At 44.0% G+C, this 14,568-nt stretch overlaps 1 protein-coding gene across 3 annotated transcripts in view; it reads left to right on the forward strand.

Annotated features, from left to right (window-relative positions):
* SLAIN1 (SLAIN motif family member 1) overlaps positions 1-14,568 on the forward strand; it is a 71,927-nt gene that overhangs the window by 36,303 nt on the left and 21,056 nt on the right. For 2 of the 3 annotated variants that reach the window (XR_008443044.1, XM_054011776.1), the window contains exons 3-4: positions 11,904-12,053; positions 13,840-13,989. Coding sequence is in view for 2 of the 3 variants with exons in the window: in XM_054011776.1 (XP_053867751.1) it covers positions 11,904-12,053; positions 13,840-13,989 (300 nt within the window). In the remaining variant the exon portion in view is untranslated. The remainder of the gene's footprint in view (positions 1-11,903; positions 12,054-13,839; positions 13,990-14,568) is intronic. The other variant, XM_054011785.1, reaches the window with a different exon arrangement.

Raw genomic sequence — 14,568 nt, forward strand, 5'->3', positions numbered from 1 at the left:
GGAAACTGAGGCACAGAGCCACCCTGACTTGCCCGAGATGACACAGTAAGTCGGTGGCAGAGCTGGGCACAGAACCCAGGTTCTACTCATTCCCAGGTCTGTACCCTTTCTACTGAATCCTGCTACCTGCTTCCCTCCTGGGTACAGTGTTGGGAAGAGGGAGGTGATCTTCTACTTTTCCCTTGGTCTCTCCACTGCAGCAATGGGGCTTTTGCCGGGTTATTTGATGAGCAGACCCTGGCTCTCTCCTCTGCCCCAAATCATTTATAACCGAATTAATCTGGACACAGGTGCGGTCTGTCCTTCAGGCCTGATTCAAAGGCCAATGGAAGTTCTGGATCCGTGTCTTGGGGCTGGTCTACACAGGGGGGGGGGGAAGAGAATCTAAGATACGCAACTTCAGCTACGCTATTGCATATCTTAGTTCGACTTACCTGGCCGTCCTCACGGCGGCAAGTCGACCGCTGCGGCTCTCCCGTCAACTCCGCTTATTCCTCCTGCTGAGGTGGAGTACAGGCGTTGATTCAGGGATCGATTACTACCCATTAATCCAGCGGGTAGTGTAGACGTGGCCTTGGTTATTCGGCAAAGCCACAGATGTCCTAACCTCTCCCCACACATCAGCCCCCCCCTTTCCACACCGCCCTCAGCCTGTTGGGCTCCCCAGTGCACCGGGACCTGCCCCTGTCCCCGTGACCTGACACCACGTGGAAGGCAACGCCCGGCTGGGACCCGGGCTGATCTGCAGCGACCCCTCTCTGGCCAGCTGCGCGCTGGCACCCCGAGGCAGGGACCCTCCCGCCCCCAGGCGGCCCCAGCCCATGGGTGGCTGCAGCCGGGCACCAGGGGATGTGAGCGGCCGGGCCCCCTGCCCAGCTCACTGGCCGCTCCGGGCTCCTCTCTGTAGGCCCCAGGCGGAGCTCGCCTGGCTTGGGCTCAGGCTCGTGGCGCTATGGCCTGCAGGTTGGGCCTGGAACCTGCACACGACCGACTCTGACACGCCATGTGGCCCTGCGTCCGGGGTGGACTGAACCACCGCAACCTCTAGCAGGGAATACAGGGCTGCACTTCCCGTCTTTCCCCTGGCTGGAGAGCCCTGCGCTCAGTTGGTTGCTGCTCTTTGGGCACCGCTTTTTGGTGCCCCTAAATCTTGGCCCCCTAGGCAGCCGCCTAGTTCGCCTAGTGGTTACACCGGCCCTGGAGATGCCCCAGGATGTAATGGGGCTTCTTCAGCAGCAAATAGATGCTGTAGACTCTTGTGCATCTACGGGTTCAACAAGCACAGGCTCGATTCCCTTTGCACTCAATGGAGAACTCCATTTTAGCACCTCCTTACACACCACCCCATTCCCCATCATTTGATGTGGCATCAGGGAACACATCTCTACCTCTACTACTCCACACCAGTGGACAGAAAGGACAATCACAGTTTCACATAACCTGACCACTGAGAGTGAAGACTGGTATATGTGTAGCCAAAATGGATTGAAGTGGGCATGAATATTTTTTTGCCTTGTTCAGTTCTGTTCCTTTAATTTATTTCTGAAGTTTTGATTGTATTTGTTTTTTGAATCACACACAATTTCTATACACTGGTTTTGGTACACAATAAAAAATTATATTCCCAAAAATAGATTTTATCTTTATTTCACAATATATGATTCAGAATACCTAGAGCTACTGAAATAACCCAGAACTCATGGGATTAGTGACAAACACAGACTAATAATTCTAAAGGTACAGGAAACACTGCAAAATTAATAGGTAGATTAACAAACAGTGTTATAATCATAAAGGTACCACACAATTCCTAAGGGCCCCCCAAACTTAAGGGTCAGGTGGAGCATAGTATTACTGTGGCTGACTGTTAAAGTGCCTTTCCAGACTTTCCATAGCTCCACATTGAGCTCTTCTAATAACCTTTAGTGTCTGGTTTTTCAAACTCGGATGACAGCCGCTCCACCTCTGTCCTCTACCCAAATGGCAACTTTTCCCCCTTTGTCTCACAGCTATTATGTAGGACACAACAAGCAACTATAAACATTGGGATATTTTTCTGAGAGATTCAATTTTGTGAGTAAACACCGCCACTGTCCCTTCAATCTACCAAATACACGTTTGCACCTGCTGAGCTGGTAGTAGTTGAATCTTTCCTTGGTGCTGTTGACGTGGCTAGTGTACAGCTTCATGAGCCAGGGGAGCAAGGAGTAGGCTTGATCTATTGGCAGTGCAACATCTCCGAAAGAAATCCACTGCTTGGGAAAGAATGTCCCTGGTTGCAGCTTTCTGAGCAGTCCTGTGTTCTTAAGGATATGAGCATCATGCACCTTTCCTGAGCAGCTAAAACTTTTGTCAGTGAAGCATCCCTGGTGATCAACTGATGTTTGCATAACCACAGAAAAGTAGCCCTTTCTGTTGATGTACTCTGTGGCAAGGTGGGTTGGTACCAGACTAAGGGCATGGCTACACTTGCAGATGTAGGGCACTTTGAGTTAAACCCGCCTTCGGAGAGTGCAGTAGGGAAAGCGCTGCAGTCTGTTCACATTGACAGCTGCTCGTGCACTGGCGTGGCCACATTTGCGGCACTTGCAGCGGCATTGGGAGCGGTGCATTATGGGCAGCTATCCCAACATGCAAGTGACTGCAACGTGCTTTTCAAGTGGGGGTGGGGGGTGGGGTGGAGTGTGACAGGGAGTGATTTGTGTGTTTGGGGGGGTTGAAAGCATGTCAGCATGCTATCTTGTAAATTCAGACAGCAGCAGACCCCCCGTTTCCCCCCCCATCTCTCTCTCACTCACAGCATTTCACACTAATGGCTTGCATGCCAGCTGTCAGAAACAGAGCTTTGAAAGGGCATTTCCGCATTCCTACAGGAGTTCAAAACAATGCCAAGAGTGGCCACTTGACTTAAGGGGATTATGGGATGTTTCCGGAGGCCGATCAGAGCACAGAACCCAACACCTCGTTCACACTGATGCCCGTGCGTTGTACTCAAGGTGCAGCAAACGTTATTCCTCTCACCGAGGTGGAGTACCAGCAGCGCTGTAGCCGTGGAGCCTTGCCGGTGTGGAAAGGGAGTGAGCTAGGGCGTCCGGGGCTCCTTTATTGCGCTGTAACTTGCAAGTATAGCCAAGCCCTAAGGATGGTTATCTGCTGTTAAGTCCCAGGCAGACTGCGAAGAGCTACAAAAGGATCTCTCAAAACTGGGTGACTGGGCAATAAAATGGCAGAGGAAATTCAGTGTTGATAAATGCAAAGTAATGCATATTAGAAAACCTAATCCCAACTATACATATAAAATGATGGGGTCTAAATTAGCTGTTACCACTCAAGAAAGAGATCTTGGAGTCATTGTGGATAGTTCTCTGAAAACATCCGCTCAATGTGCAGAGTATCAGAGGGGTAGCCGTGTTAGTCTGAATCCGTAAAAAGCAACAGAGGGTCCTGTGGCACCTTTAAGACTAACAGAAGTATTGGAGCATAAGCTTTCGTGGGTGAATGCCCACTTCATCAGACGCAAGGGACTCAATGTGCAGAGGCAGTCAAAAAAGCAAAAAGAAAGTTGTGAATCATTAAGAAAGGGATAGATAATAAGACAGAAAATATCATATTGCCTCTATATAAATTCATGGTACAGCCACATCTTGAATACTGCATGCAGATGTGGTTGCCCCTTCTTAAAAAAGATATATTGGAATTGGAAAAGGTTCAGAAAAGGGCAACAAAAATGATTAGGGGTGTGAAACGGCTGCCATATGAGGAGAGATTAATAAGACTGGGACTTTTCAGCTTGGAAAAGAGACGACTAAGGGCACGTCTTCACTATCCGCCGGATCGGCGGGTAGCAATCGATCTATCGGGGATCAACTTATCGCGTCCAGTGAAGATGCGATAAAATCAATCCCTGATCACTCTGCCGTCGACTCCGGAAATCCACCGCAGCAAGAGGTGGAAGCGGAGTTGACAGCGGAGCGGCAGCGGTCGACTCGCCGCTGTCCTCACAGCCAGGTAAGTCAACCTAAAATATGCAACTTCAGCTATGCTATTCACGTAGCTGAAGTTGCGTATCTTAGGTCGCCACCCCACCCCCCCCGTAGTGTAGACCTAGCCAAAGGGGGGATATGATATGACTGGTGTGGAGAAAGTAAATAAGGAAGTGTTATTTACTCCTCATAATACAAGAACTAGAGGTCACCAAATGAAATTAATAGGCAGCAGGTTCAAAACAAACAAAATGAAGTATTTTTTCACACAATGCACAGTCAACCTGTGGAACTCCTTGCCAGAGGATGTTGTGAAGGTCAAGACTATAGCAGAGTTCAAAAAAGAACTAGATGAATTCATAGAGGATAGGTCCATCAATAGCTATTAACCAGAATGGGCAGGGATGGTGTCCCTAGCCTCTGTTTGCCAGAAGCTGGGAGTGGGTGACAGGGAATGGATCACTTGATGATTACCAGTTCTGTTCATTCCCTCTGGGGCACCTGGCATTGGCCAGTGTTGGAAGACAGAATACTGGGCTAGATGGACCTTTGGTCTTACCCAGTATGACTGTTCTTAATGGCCTCACCACAGTTCTGGAACCCCACTGCTGCTAATCCATCAACTATGTCCTGCGCATGGTTGAGAGTCTATGTCCTGCACAGCAGGTCATCCTGGACATTTGCATGACACTGGCCCTCGCCTCTAACTAGTAGCAATTTGGTGTTGCAAGCTTCCAGAGTGATGATTGCCACTCGCTTCTCAACGGTCAGTACAGCTCTCATTCTGGTGTCCCTGCGCTGGAGGTCTGGGGTGAGCTTGGCCCATAGATCCAGGAATCTGGCCTTTTGGATGTGAAAGTTCTGCAGTTGCTGCTTGTCATCCCAAATGTTCATTACTATGTAATCCCACCAGTCAGTGCTCATTTCTCAGGCCCAGAAGTGGCACTCCACTGTCTGCAGCTGCTCTATTAATGCCACCAACAACCTAGAAGTGGTTTTTGCTGTATCCCACAGTGATCTCTCCTCTGTGAAATTGTCATGTTCCTCGCTGCTGTGGCGGTTCTTGTGGCTCTGCAAATACTGAAGGATCGTGTGTCCTTTGTTTGCAACACTCATGAAAAGATGCAGAGCTTTGTGGGATCCATGCTTCTGTTCAGTATGGCGGACAGTGACAAGTGCTGTGTGGGTTTGTGGGATTTTACAAAGAAGAGCGAAAATTATGGGATAGGGATGGCATTATGAGATGGTTGCATGATGCAAATTTGACTTCTCCCTCCCAGTCACTCCTGCACACTTGTTTCTGCCTCACTATGCATTGCCTGTATTTCCCAAAAGACTGTGTGCTGGATTATGGCGAGTTGCACACTGGGATACCTACCCGTGGCGCACTGCACTGGCATTGACACCAGTACTCCTGGCAAGCAGGTGCAATGCTGGTGCAAAGAGGCAAATATGTACCTGCATGAGCAACATACTGACTGTGGTGGCTTTATGCTGATGTAACTTGCATTGACTGAAGCTTGTGATATAGATATGGCCGCAGATTTAGGTGGCACCGAGAGCCACAAAACTCACTGCTTGGCTGTTGCCTAAACTCACTTGGCACCTCAATTTTTGCTTTAAACGTTCCCGAGGCACCTAAATTTTTGCCACAGGGGAAATGCACTGCTGCCTCAGGCAGGCACCTGGATGCCTGTCTCACATGTAAGGCCCTGTGTGATCCTTAAATCGGATAAAGATACACATTTCTCTGCCTAGCTCACTGGCAGAGCCTGATTCAGTAGGTGTGCTCAGAGGACACCTAACTCCACACAAAATGGGTGAAGGAGGCCGCCTCCCTTATAACCTTTAGCTGCCTGATGAGGAGAAGGGATTTGAACAGGCAGTTCCCACTTCTCAAGTGAGTGCCCTAACCACTCAGTCTCTGCTGACCCAATTCATATTTAGTTATTTAATACAGAGCAGAACAGCTTCATCAAGAGAGATGGAGGAAGACCCACATCAGATTATCAGATAGAGCAGCTGAGATTTATGCTGGGGTTATTTTAGTTGTGTTAGCCTTGCACTCAGGAAAAAAAGGCACGTTGCATCTTCTGAACAAAAAAGTGAAAAGACAGGAACATCAAGGAAGCCTCAAGAGGGTTGTGTGGGGTGGAGAGAGAGTTGGAGACAATGATAGATTCAAAGTGACTGCAAATGTGCATGAAGCAGTTGAAATGTGGCTCGCTGCTGATGGCAAAGTTCCTACCGCTAACTAGATGGATGAAGAAATTGTTGCTATGGTGATGAAAGTACTGAACAAACTTCTAAAACAAAGCATAGAGGCTACCACATCTTATGATAGTTGAGATTATTAATCTGGAAACACCACTGCACTAGCTAGAATGTCAAGATACTGACTATGTGAACATATTGATCCTGATGAATTTAGTATATGTAAGTGCCTCTGCCCAACTTCCAATTTTACAGGTACAATTTGGTGTCTGCATACAGCAGCTCTAGCAATTTTTATCATGAGTTTCACAGTGTTTTTTTCTTTTCTTTAAATCCCCAGCCCATGGAGGCATTTAATTAGTGAGAATCTAAACTTCCATTTTTAAAAAAAGTTTCTAGCACTCATGGTTGCAGAGAAAAGCTTGAAAACATGGCTTGAGTGTACCGCAAAAATTAACAAAACACAACAAACAATAAAAAAAAAAAAAAAAAAAAAACCCAGAAGGTGTTACAGTCCTGGCTGTCCCCCTTGTGGACAATGACCAGATTGCTGTATTGGACCCAACCTTTGGATTCCACGTGATTTCACACTCCCTGGGTCTTACTCCTAGGCACTCTGGCAATACAAATAATGATGATGATTGATTACTGCTCCTAGTCCTATGTCTCTCAGGTGTGCTTCCCAGGTGCAGACCTCATGTCTTGACACCTCTTTTGGTTGCAAAACAACATAGCCCAGTTGCCTTGACCCTGGAACTAGGTTTTTCCATTCCCCACCCCCCTCCACTGTGGGCTGTTGGCATAGAGGGTTGTTAACAGTCAATGACTCTGCCCCCATTGTCCCATCAGGGCAAGGCTAGTCAATTGTTGATAGCTCTTGAATGACTCTCTCATTCAGGGTCAGTGACAGCTAGGCACCAGCCTCCTCCACTCCTCAACAGAAAAGACATGATGCAATCCAAGAGGATGGTTACACAGTGTACAGTGAAGGACAGAATCAAGGTTATATCCAAAATGGAGCCTGAAATACAACATAGTTTTCACAGAATCAAATTGGGGACACAGACATAGCCCCCAAACTATCATAGAAAGCAAATATATATATATATATATATATATATATATATATATATATATATTAAATCTCATGATTTAAGGTGAACTTATGATTTTGGGGGGCTTGACTCATGACATTTGAATTCTTGGGGCTGCCAATACTGTAAATGTACCTTCAATTGTTGGCTCAAATGACATTGTAAACAAGACGTGGGCAGCGGTTCGCTGTTCCAGGCCAATGGGAGGTGCAGGTCGAGGGGATGTGCTGGCCGTCACTTCCTGCAGCCCCCATTGGCCTGGAACGGTGAACCGCGGCAAGTGGGAACTGCGATCGGCCGAACCTGCGGACGCTGCAGGTAAACAAACCATCCCAACCCGCCAGCGGATTTCCCTGATGTGCCGTGTGCCAAAGGTTGCCGATCCCTGGCATAGACATAGAATACTACGAGCTGTCCGTTTACTAAATACAGCCCAAGACCAAAAACCTCAAATCCAAATAATTTGTAATTCCAGTTTGATTTGAACTTTGTTGTTTGAGGCCATCTGAGGTTATTATCTAGTTACAGTACTTTAACTCCTTTAATTTCTGTGTGCCATGTGAACAGCTTAATCCGTCAGCACATCTTCTGAACCTTTAGAGTATACTCAGGTCATTTTTTCAAGCTTTTCTCTATAGCCATGAGGGCTGGAAACTTGCTTTCATTTTTTTAAAATGGAAGCTGCACTTCTCACATAATTTACTTTACTCTGAGAGCTGGGGCTTTAAGAAAAATACCAAATATAGTGTGAGACTCATGATAAAATAATGAGAGTTGGCAACACTGCATCAATGCAGGATCAGGCCTAAGCATTCTTCATTTCCTTATTTAACATTTTATCTCCTATTCTAGGGTGGAAGACTGCCTATTGGAAACAGTTAATGAAGTGCAAATCCTTGCATGCTGTAGTAGTTTTTTATTATGTTAATCAGTGCAGCCTCAGAATCAGTCTAGGGTAAAATCATTACCTATTCCAGGTTTTTGGTGAGTTTATAAATTTTTAAATTAATTTCACATTTTCTCACACATACATACCCCCCCCTTCCTCCAACTCATCTGTTTATGACTTCAGCTTGATATGTGAGTTCTCTGAACCTTGCTCTGTTGTCTTTGTGAGTACTGTGGAAATATTTATTTTGTGTGCTTTGTTTTGATGTTGTTTTTAAATTCAACTGTAATGAAAACTTGTTGTAAATTTGATTCTAAACAGTGGTGCTTACTAAATAAACATAACCCTAGTGAAGTTTAAAGGCTATACAGTGATTTTTTAGCATATGGTGATTCAATGTTCCAAAACAAGCAACATTAGTTTTTGACCCTTTTCCATCTAAAATATATTTGTTCCCCTTCCAGCTTTTCCTGAGATCACATACTGAAGGAATAATGTGGAATCATCTTGTTTGCCATAAATACTAATTGTGTTCTTAATGTGAGTTCTACCCTCAGAGTTGCAATAACTGTAGCTTTGTCCTTGGTGGGCCTGTTCACAGTAGTTATTGTACAAAGTAATGAATGCTATTTATTTGTGCTGTATTGTTGACCGCATCTGTGGGTGAGAACATGCAGGCGGCAAATTGGCCTGGCAAATGATCAAACTCTTACAAAACAGTATCTTTTGTTAGGCAAGAGAATAGAATCACAAGAACTGTTAATATAGCCCTTTGCTATTGAATCATGACTTTTAACTAGAGGTACTAAATGTTAGAGTTAAAAAATTACAGGTACAGCTGCCTTGTGCCTTTTTTAAAAATGTATTGCATATTTTAACTCCTTTTGAGTGAAATTGGTGGGTTTCAGTAACTAATGCTAAGGACTGATAGCACTGGCCTTTCTAGAGTTAGGAATGATGTTGCTAGGCATTTTTCAGTGGTCTGTGTACGACACTGCCAGTGCACCTATCACCTCAGAGCTTTATTTTTTTTTTCTTTTTGAGGGGCGGATGAAGTGTATAATCTTGCAAAATGGAGAGAGTAGCAATAATTCCTAGGGAAGGGGGGGGAGCAGGATTTTACTTTGTGCTATTATGCCCTGATCATTCTCTAGTCTAGCTTTTGTTCACTGAGGGAGGGACTCTTGGGCATTGCAAATCCTTCACCCCCATGCCAGACTGCTTTGTTCCTCTTCCTGGTAATAATGAGCTGTTTCTTTTTTCTCTCTAGCAATGCTGTCTCTGTTCTATGCAACAGCAGCCCTAGAGGGAGCGGTTCAGTACTGGCCCCAGTGGGTGGTGCAAAAGGCCCAAAATTCCCTATACGGCCCAATAATACCCTTTGATGGGAAACTGGGGGTTGGGAGGAAGAGGGAGCGGAATAATTTTGGACAGCTGACAAGCCACTTGGACCTGTAGAGTTGAGCAGGGGGACTGAAATTCCCTCAACTTGGTACCCTTTCTTCCCACCCCATGAACCACCCACAATGGTTATGCTGAGAAGGGGGGATGTGGTGTTTCATCATACTACTTGACTGCCCTGCAAAATAGTTCCCTGCTGCATAGAACTATCAAGGATAATGGGTGGATGGGCTGAATAGTGTGTAAAGACATTACACGGTGTGGAGCATAGATATATCTCAGACCTTCTGAGTGTCAAAAGGCCCCTTTTCTCAGTGGGTCTGGTAGAGTCACAATAGGCAGAGGCCTGTGAAAACTTAAGGCATACAATCATGGTAGTGCCTCCCCTACCCCTGCCATGCGGCCATGGGAGAAAACTGCAGAGAGGAGCCAGCTGGAGACGCCAGCTGGTAGGAGCAGTAATGGTCAAGGCAGGGACCTCTGGCCATTCCGAGACTATTCTCAGTCCCACTGAGCCCTCCCTTCAGTTTCCAACTAGCCTCTCCCCTCCTAAGTAAACAAACAAACAAAAAATTGTAGACTAATATGCTGTTTGCTGCCATCATTTTATTTAATCTGCTTGTGTGTTAGACCGCTTCCCTCATTCTGTGCCTCTCCTGTTTATTTAGAATAGATTGATTGCTCTTTGGGGGGGACCATCTCTACTAGTCTTTGTCTGTACAGTGCCTAGCACAGTAGGGCCCCATTCTTAGTTGGCCCTTAGGCACTAGTGTAATAAACATGAGTAATAATTAAATTAGTTAATTCAAAATCCTGGACCTGCCGGTCCAATTTGGTTACGGCTTTCATCCCAAACTCTACAGCAATTCCCAAACTTGTTCCGCTGCTTGTGCAGGGAAAGCCCCTGATGGGCTGGGCTGGTTTGTTTACCTGCCACGTCCACAGGTTCGGCCGACCGCGGCTCCCAGTGGCATATTTGTGATGTCAACGAACATTTATGATCATTATGTTATATGATGATTGCAAAAACGTAGCTTTAGAACATACGCTTTTTACTTGCAACTTAAGCCAGTGTCAAAAGCTGGTCTCCAAAGGTGAAGACTAGTGCGTGAAGTCTCAACCTAGCAAAGTACCTAGTTTTAAGCATGAAGCAATCCCGATGACCTCAAAGTTAGCCACATGGTTAAGTACTTTGCTGGAGCAGGACCTAGCTCCCTGATTTGTTTTTGTCATAAACGCTATAATGTTTCTCAAAACAAACTCTCGCATATTTTTCTTTTAAATCAAAAGTACAAAAAAGTCAGTATTTTTCATTTTTCACCTTGTGCCACCTTTCTGCTTTTCTCGCTTCTGAATGTTTGAGTCTTCATTGCAATTTACATATTTTCTTTTAAAAAAAAATATCTTGTGTCTGTAATGTAACATAAGTGGTTGCAGGATTTACTTTCTTAAGGTCATATAGATAGTATTTATTTTACTGTTAAAGGACATACCTTTAAAACAAAACAACCACAAAAAACCTCCAAAAAAACCCACCAAACAAAAAACAACCCTGCCCCAAACCAATTTAATTCAATTTTCCTGAATAAGTTTTTCTTTTCTTTTCTTAAGTGTACTGAATAAGCTTTGTTGCCTTTGCCTATTGTGGGTTCCCTCTGATGTTGCTGAGCAGACCAGATACAGTACCTTGCAATCTTTGTTAAGAAATCTATAGAAAAATAGGTGGCCTGTTTTGTAATTTGTTTGATCCTCCCAAAAAAAAAAAAAAAAAAAAAAAAAGTCATGCTTATGTAACCAGGAATTTAATACAGTAAACGGAAGGAAAATGTATGACAAGTAGCTTAAAAGCTTGGAAAGGGATTACAGTTGTTTTTAACACTTGATGGGTAAGTGTGATTTACTATTCTGTATCTGAACTCTCATAGCTAATAGCTTAGTTGCATGACAGAAGCAATCTCTTGCAGAAACTCTGCAAATCTCTTTGGTAAATTTTAGTTGCTTTATTAATTGCTGTGGCTTTGATTTTCTCATGATGTTAGTGTGTTGACATACAGTAGGTTAAATATCTACTAAAAATGGTATATTAGAAAAATTTAATATGGGATACACTGGTTAAAAAAAACTCTTCAAAAGCCACAATCCCATTATTAGATGTTGAAGGCTTTTGCTAATTCTCTGTTTTGCTACTGAACTTCAGACAGTTTTTTCCTCGTACCTTAAACCAACAAAATAGAGTGAACGGATTATGGTTTGACTATTTTCTCTCCCTAAAACAATATTCTATTTATAAACTAAAATTGTTCTTTTCTACATCTGTAACAGCTAGCCGATGGCGGAGCCTCTTCTCTACACCTGTTTCCTTGGCCTTTCCCTATAGTCCTGTTGCAAGACTCACCCCATATAGCAATGGCTTTAATACTCCCAGCTTCTCTAAAACCTCCAATAAAGCAATACTAACACCTGAAAGACCAGGTAATCCTTAACTTTTTAGTGATTTATGATGCTTACAAAATTGCTTTACTAAATCTTATCTTGCTGTACTTTAACTGCAATACATTGTACCTGCCTAGGATGTATAAACTATTAGCTTACTGGTGAGATTTCAAGAATTTTAGGCCTATCATTTAATTTAATTATAAAATGATCATGTAGTAGAGTTCATCCTTTTATTTTATACAATGGGGTGGCTTTCCTCATCATAAGCAGAGTTTCACTATAACTAGCAAAGATTTACCTGACCTAAAAATTTGTCCCCACTTGTTGCCCCCTTGAAAGGGGCATGGATAATTGTGGGTGGCTGGGGAAGAGGAGCTTGGGAAGGACATAACTGCATTTCCAAGTGGTCAAAGGAGCAAGTAGCAAAAAGATAGTGTTGTTCCTTTTTCGGTGCAGGGATCAGGAGTTCTTCCTCTGCTAAACTGCAGTGGGGGTGGAGGAGATAATCCCCTTGGAATGAGAAATTTCACATTACTGGTAGGTGGTGACAGCTGCAGTCCAAGGGGATTAGCACCAGAAGGGCATGTTGATCTGCACTGGCTCCTTTTCCCTAAGATCCCCCAAATCAGGGTCCAGCTAGTGCAGAGACAAGCTGTGGGGGTTGGTCATTGTCACAAGGAGACTGAGGAGCAGTAGTTCTTTACACGGAATGGAAACATGATGCATTCCAGAGACTGACCTCCTACTCTTGCTCTTCATGACTGGGCACTGGAGAACCATGAATGGGCCCTAGAAAGATAACTGACACCTGTGGTTACAGAAAGACAGACAGTAGCCCATCCTGTTGCTGTGCAGTTGTAGGCAGATGTCCTGTGGGTGGCTAAGGCACCCGTTCATGCAGAGAGAATTGATTCAGGCACCTCCTTTGCTGCTTCAGCTGTAGTAGGCTCCCCTCTAGCCCTACTACCATCTAATCTGCTACTGTAAGCTCTTTGGGGATTGTTTTTTTCTCCTCTGACCTTCATAGTCCATGTAATAGTTTCCTCTGAGGAAATTAGTCAAGAAAATGTGTAAGTTTTTGGGAATCTGGAACAAGTGAAGCTAGTTTTGAGGCTGAGAACATAGTGGTGATGGTTGACTATTGTTGTTACACAGTGGCAAATAAACTAGCTTTCCCCCACAAAATTCATTATGACCTATAAGCTTTAGACCCCCCCTCACAAACTCCAGCCAGACTGCACGTGGAAGCATTGAGTATACCCCAGCCACACCATAGAATCCAGCTTCCTTTCCCGTTGTGTGGTGTTTGTGGAAGGGAGTGTTGTCCTATGTATTTTTACAGTGCACTATGAATCCCCAGTTGTTGTTGTCTTTTGGTGCTACTGTAATTATAAATAATTTAAAAAACAACAACATTTAAGTACATGAATATGACTTGGAATCCATACAAGGAGCTAATCTGTTGAAGCTGGTGATATATTTACACGGTTACTTTTCAGAGTAGAACTACACTTTAAATAAGAAGGGCTCAAATTTTTGAAATGTTTGGGGATGCAAGCTAGCCCAGTCAATCAAACTGTGTTGGATTAATTGTTTGTTGTCTTGACTGTACCTAATTTGGGAACAAACAGGGATTTGCACTCCAGGATTGTAGCTTCACCTTTTCAAGAGCACTAAATTAACTAGCAAAATGTTAGTAGAAAGCTTTTTATAGTAAATTTCCATAAGGTTTCAATCTGTACAAAAATATTTGGACTGCAGACCCTTTGTGACATAGATAATGTACATATTTACTGACTAAAGAATCTATTTTATTGTATAGGCTACATTTCCAGAAGTTCTCCTCTCAGCCCCCAGTCATCAATAGACAGTGAACTGAGCACCTCCGAAGTTGAGGATGATTCCATCTCCATGGGATATAAACTACAGGACCTCACTGATGTTCAGATCATGGCTCGATTGCAGGAAGAGAGTATGTGGCTTTTTTCTTAATTTTTTTTTTTTTTTTTTTTTTAATTTCAGTCACACAACTTTCTCAAGCGAATTTACCATTTGAGTTGAAACTTTTCATGCTTGGTATCTGCCAAGTGTAAATTTAATAAAAATGTCTTATCTGAATGGCAGGAAGAGAAGTGCTTTTCACCTGTGAGGAAATGGTTTGAATTTGTTGTTGTGCTTGGATAACTGGAAATGAATCTTTTAGAACTTCAAACATGTGTTGAGTGGAGGCTGTCACCTTTGTCTCACTGGAAGAAACTTGAATGTAGGTGTTTTACAGTCTCTTTTTGTTAATGCAGCACAGTGATGAGGTTTTTATGACGGGGGGAGTTGAGGGAGGACTAAATCATCCCCCTCATGCACAAAATCTGTGGAAAGGGGGAAAATACACTTCATGGATTTTTGGTTACCTTGTAAGGTTCTGAAATAAATTCTCCCCTGACCCTAACGTTTGAGGTATTCAAGAGCTGAAGTTTTGGGTTGCGTGCACTGTGGGATTTATGCACAAGTCCCAGAGAACAGCATGGTAGTTTTAGGCCACAGGTTGAATTAT

Source organism: Malaclemys terrapin, chromosome 1 (genome assembly GCF_027887155.1).
Source record: "Malaclemys terrapin pileata isolate rMalTer1 chromosome 1, rMalTer1.hap1, whole genome shotgun sequence".
Taxonomy (NCBI): domain Eukaryota; kingdom Metazoa; phylum Chordata; order Testudines; family Emydidae; genus Malaclemys; species Malaclemys terrapin.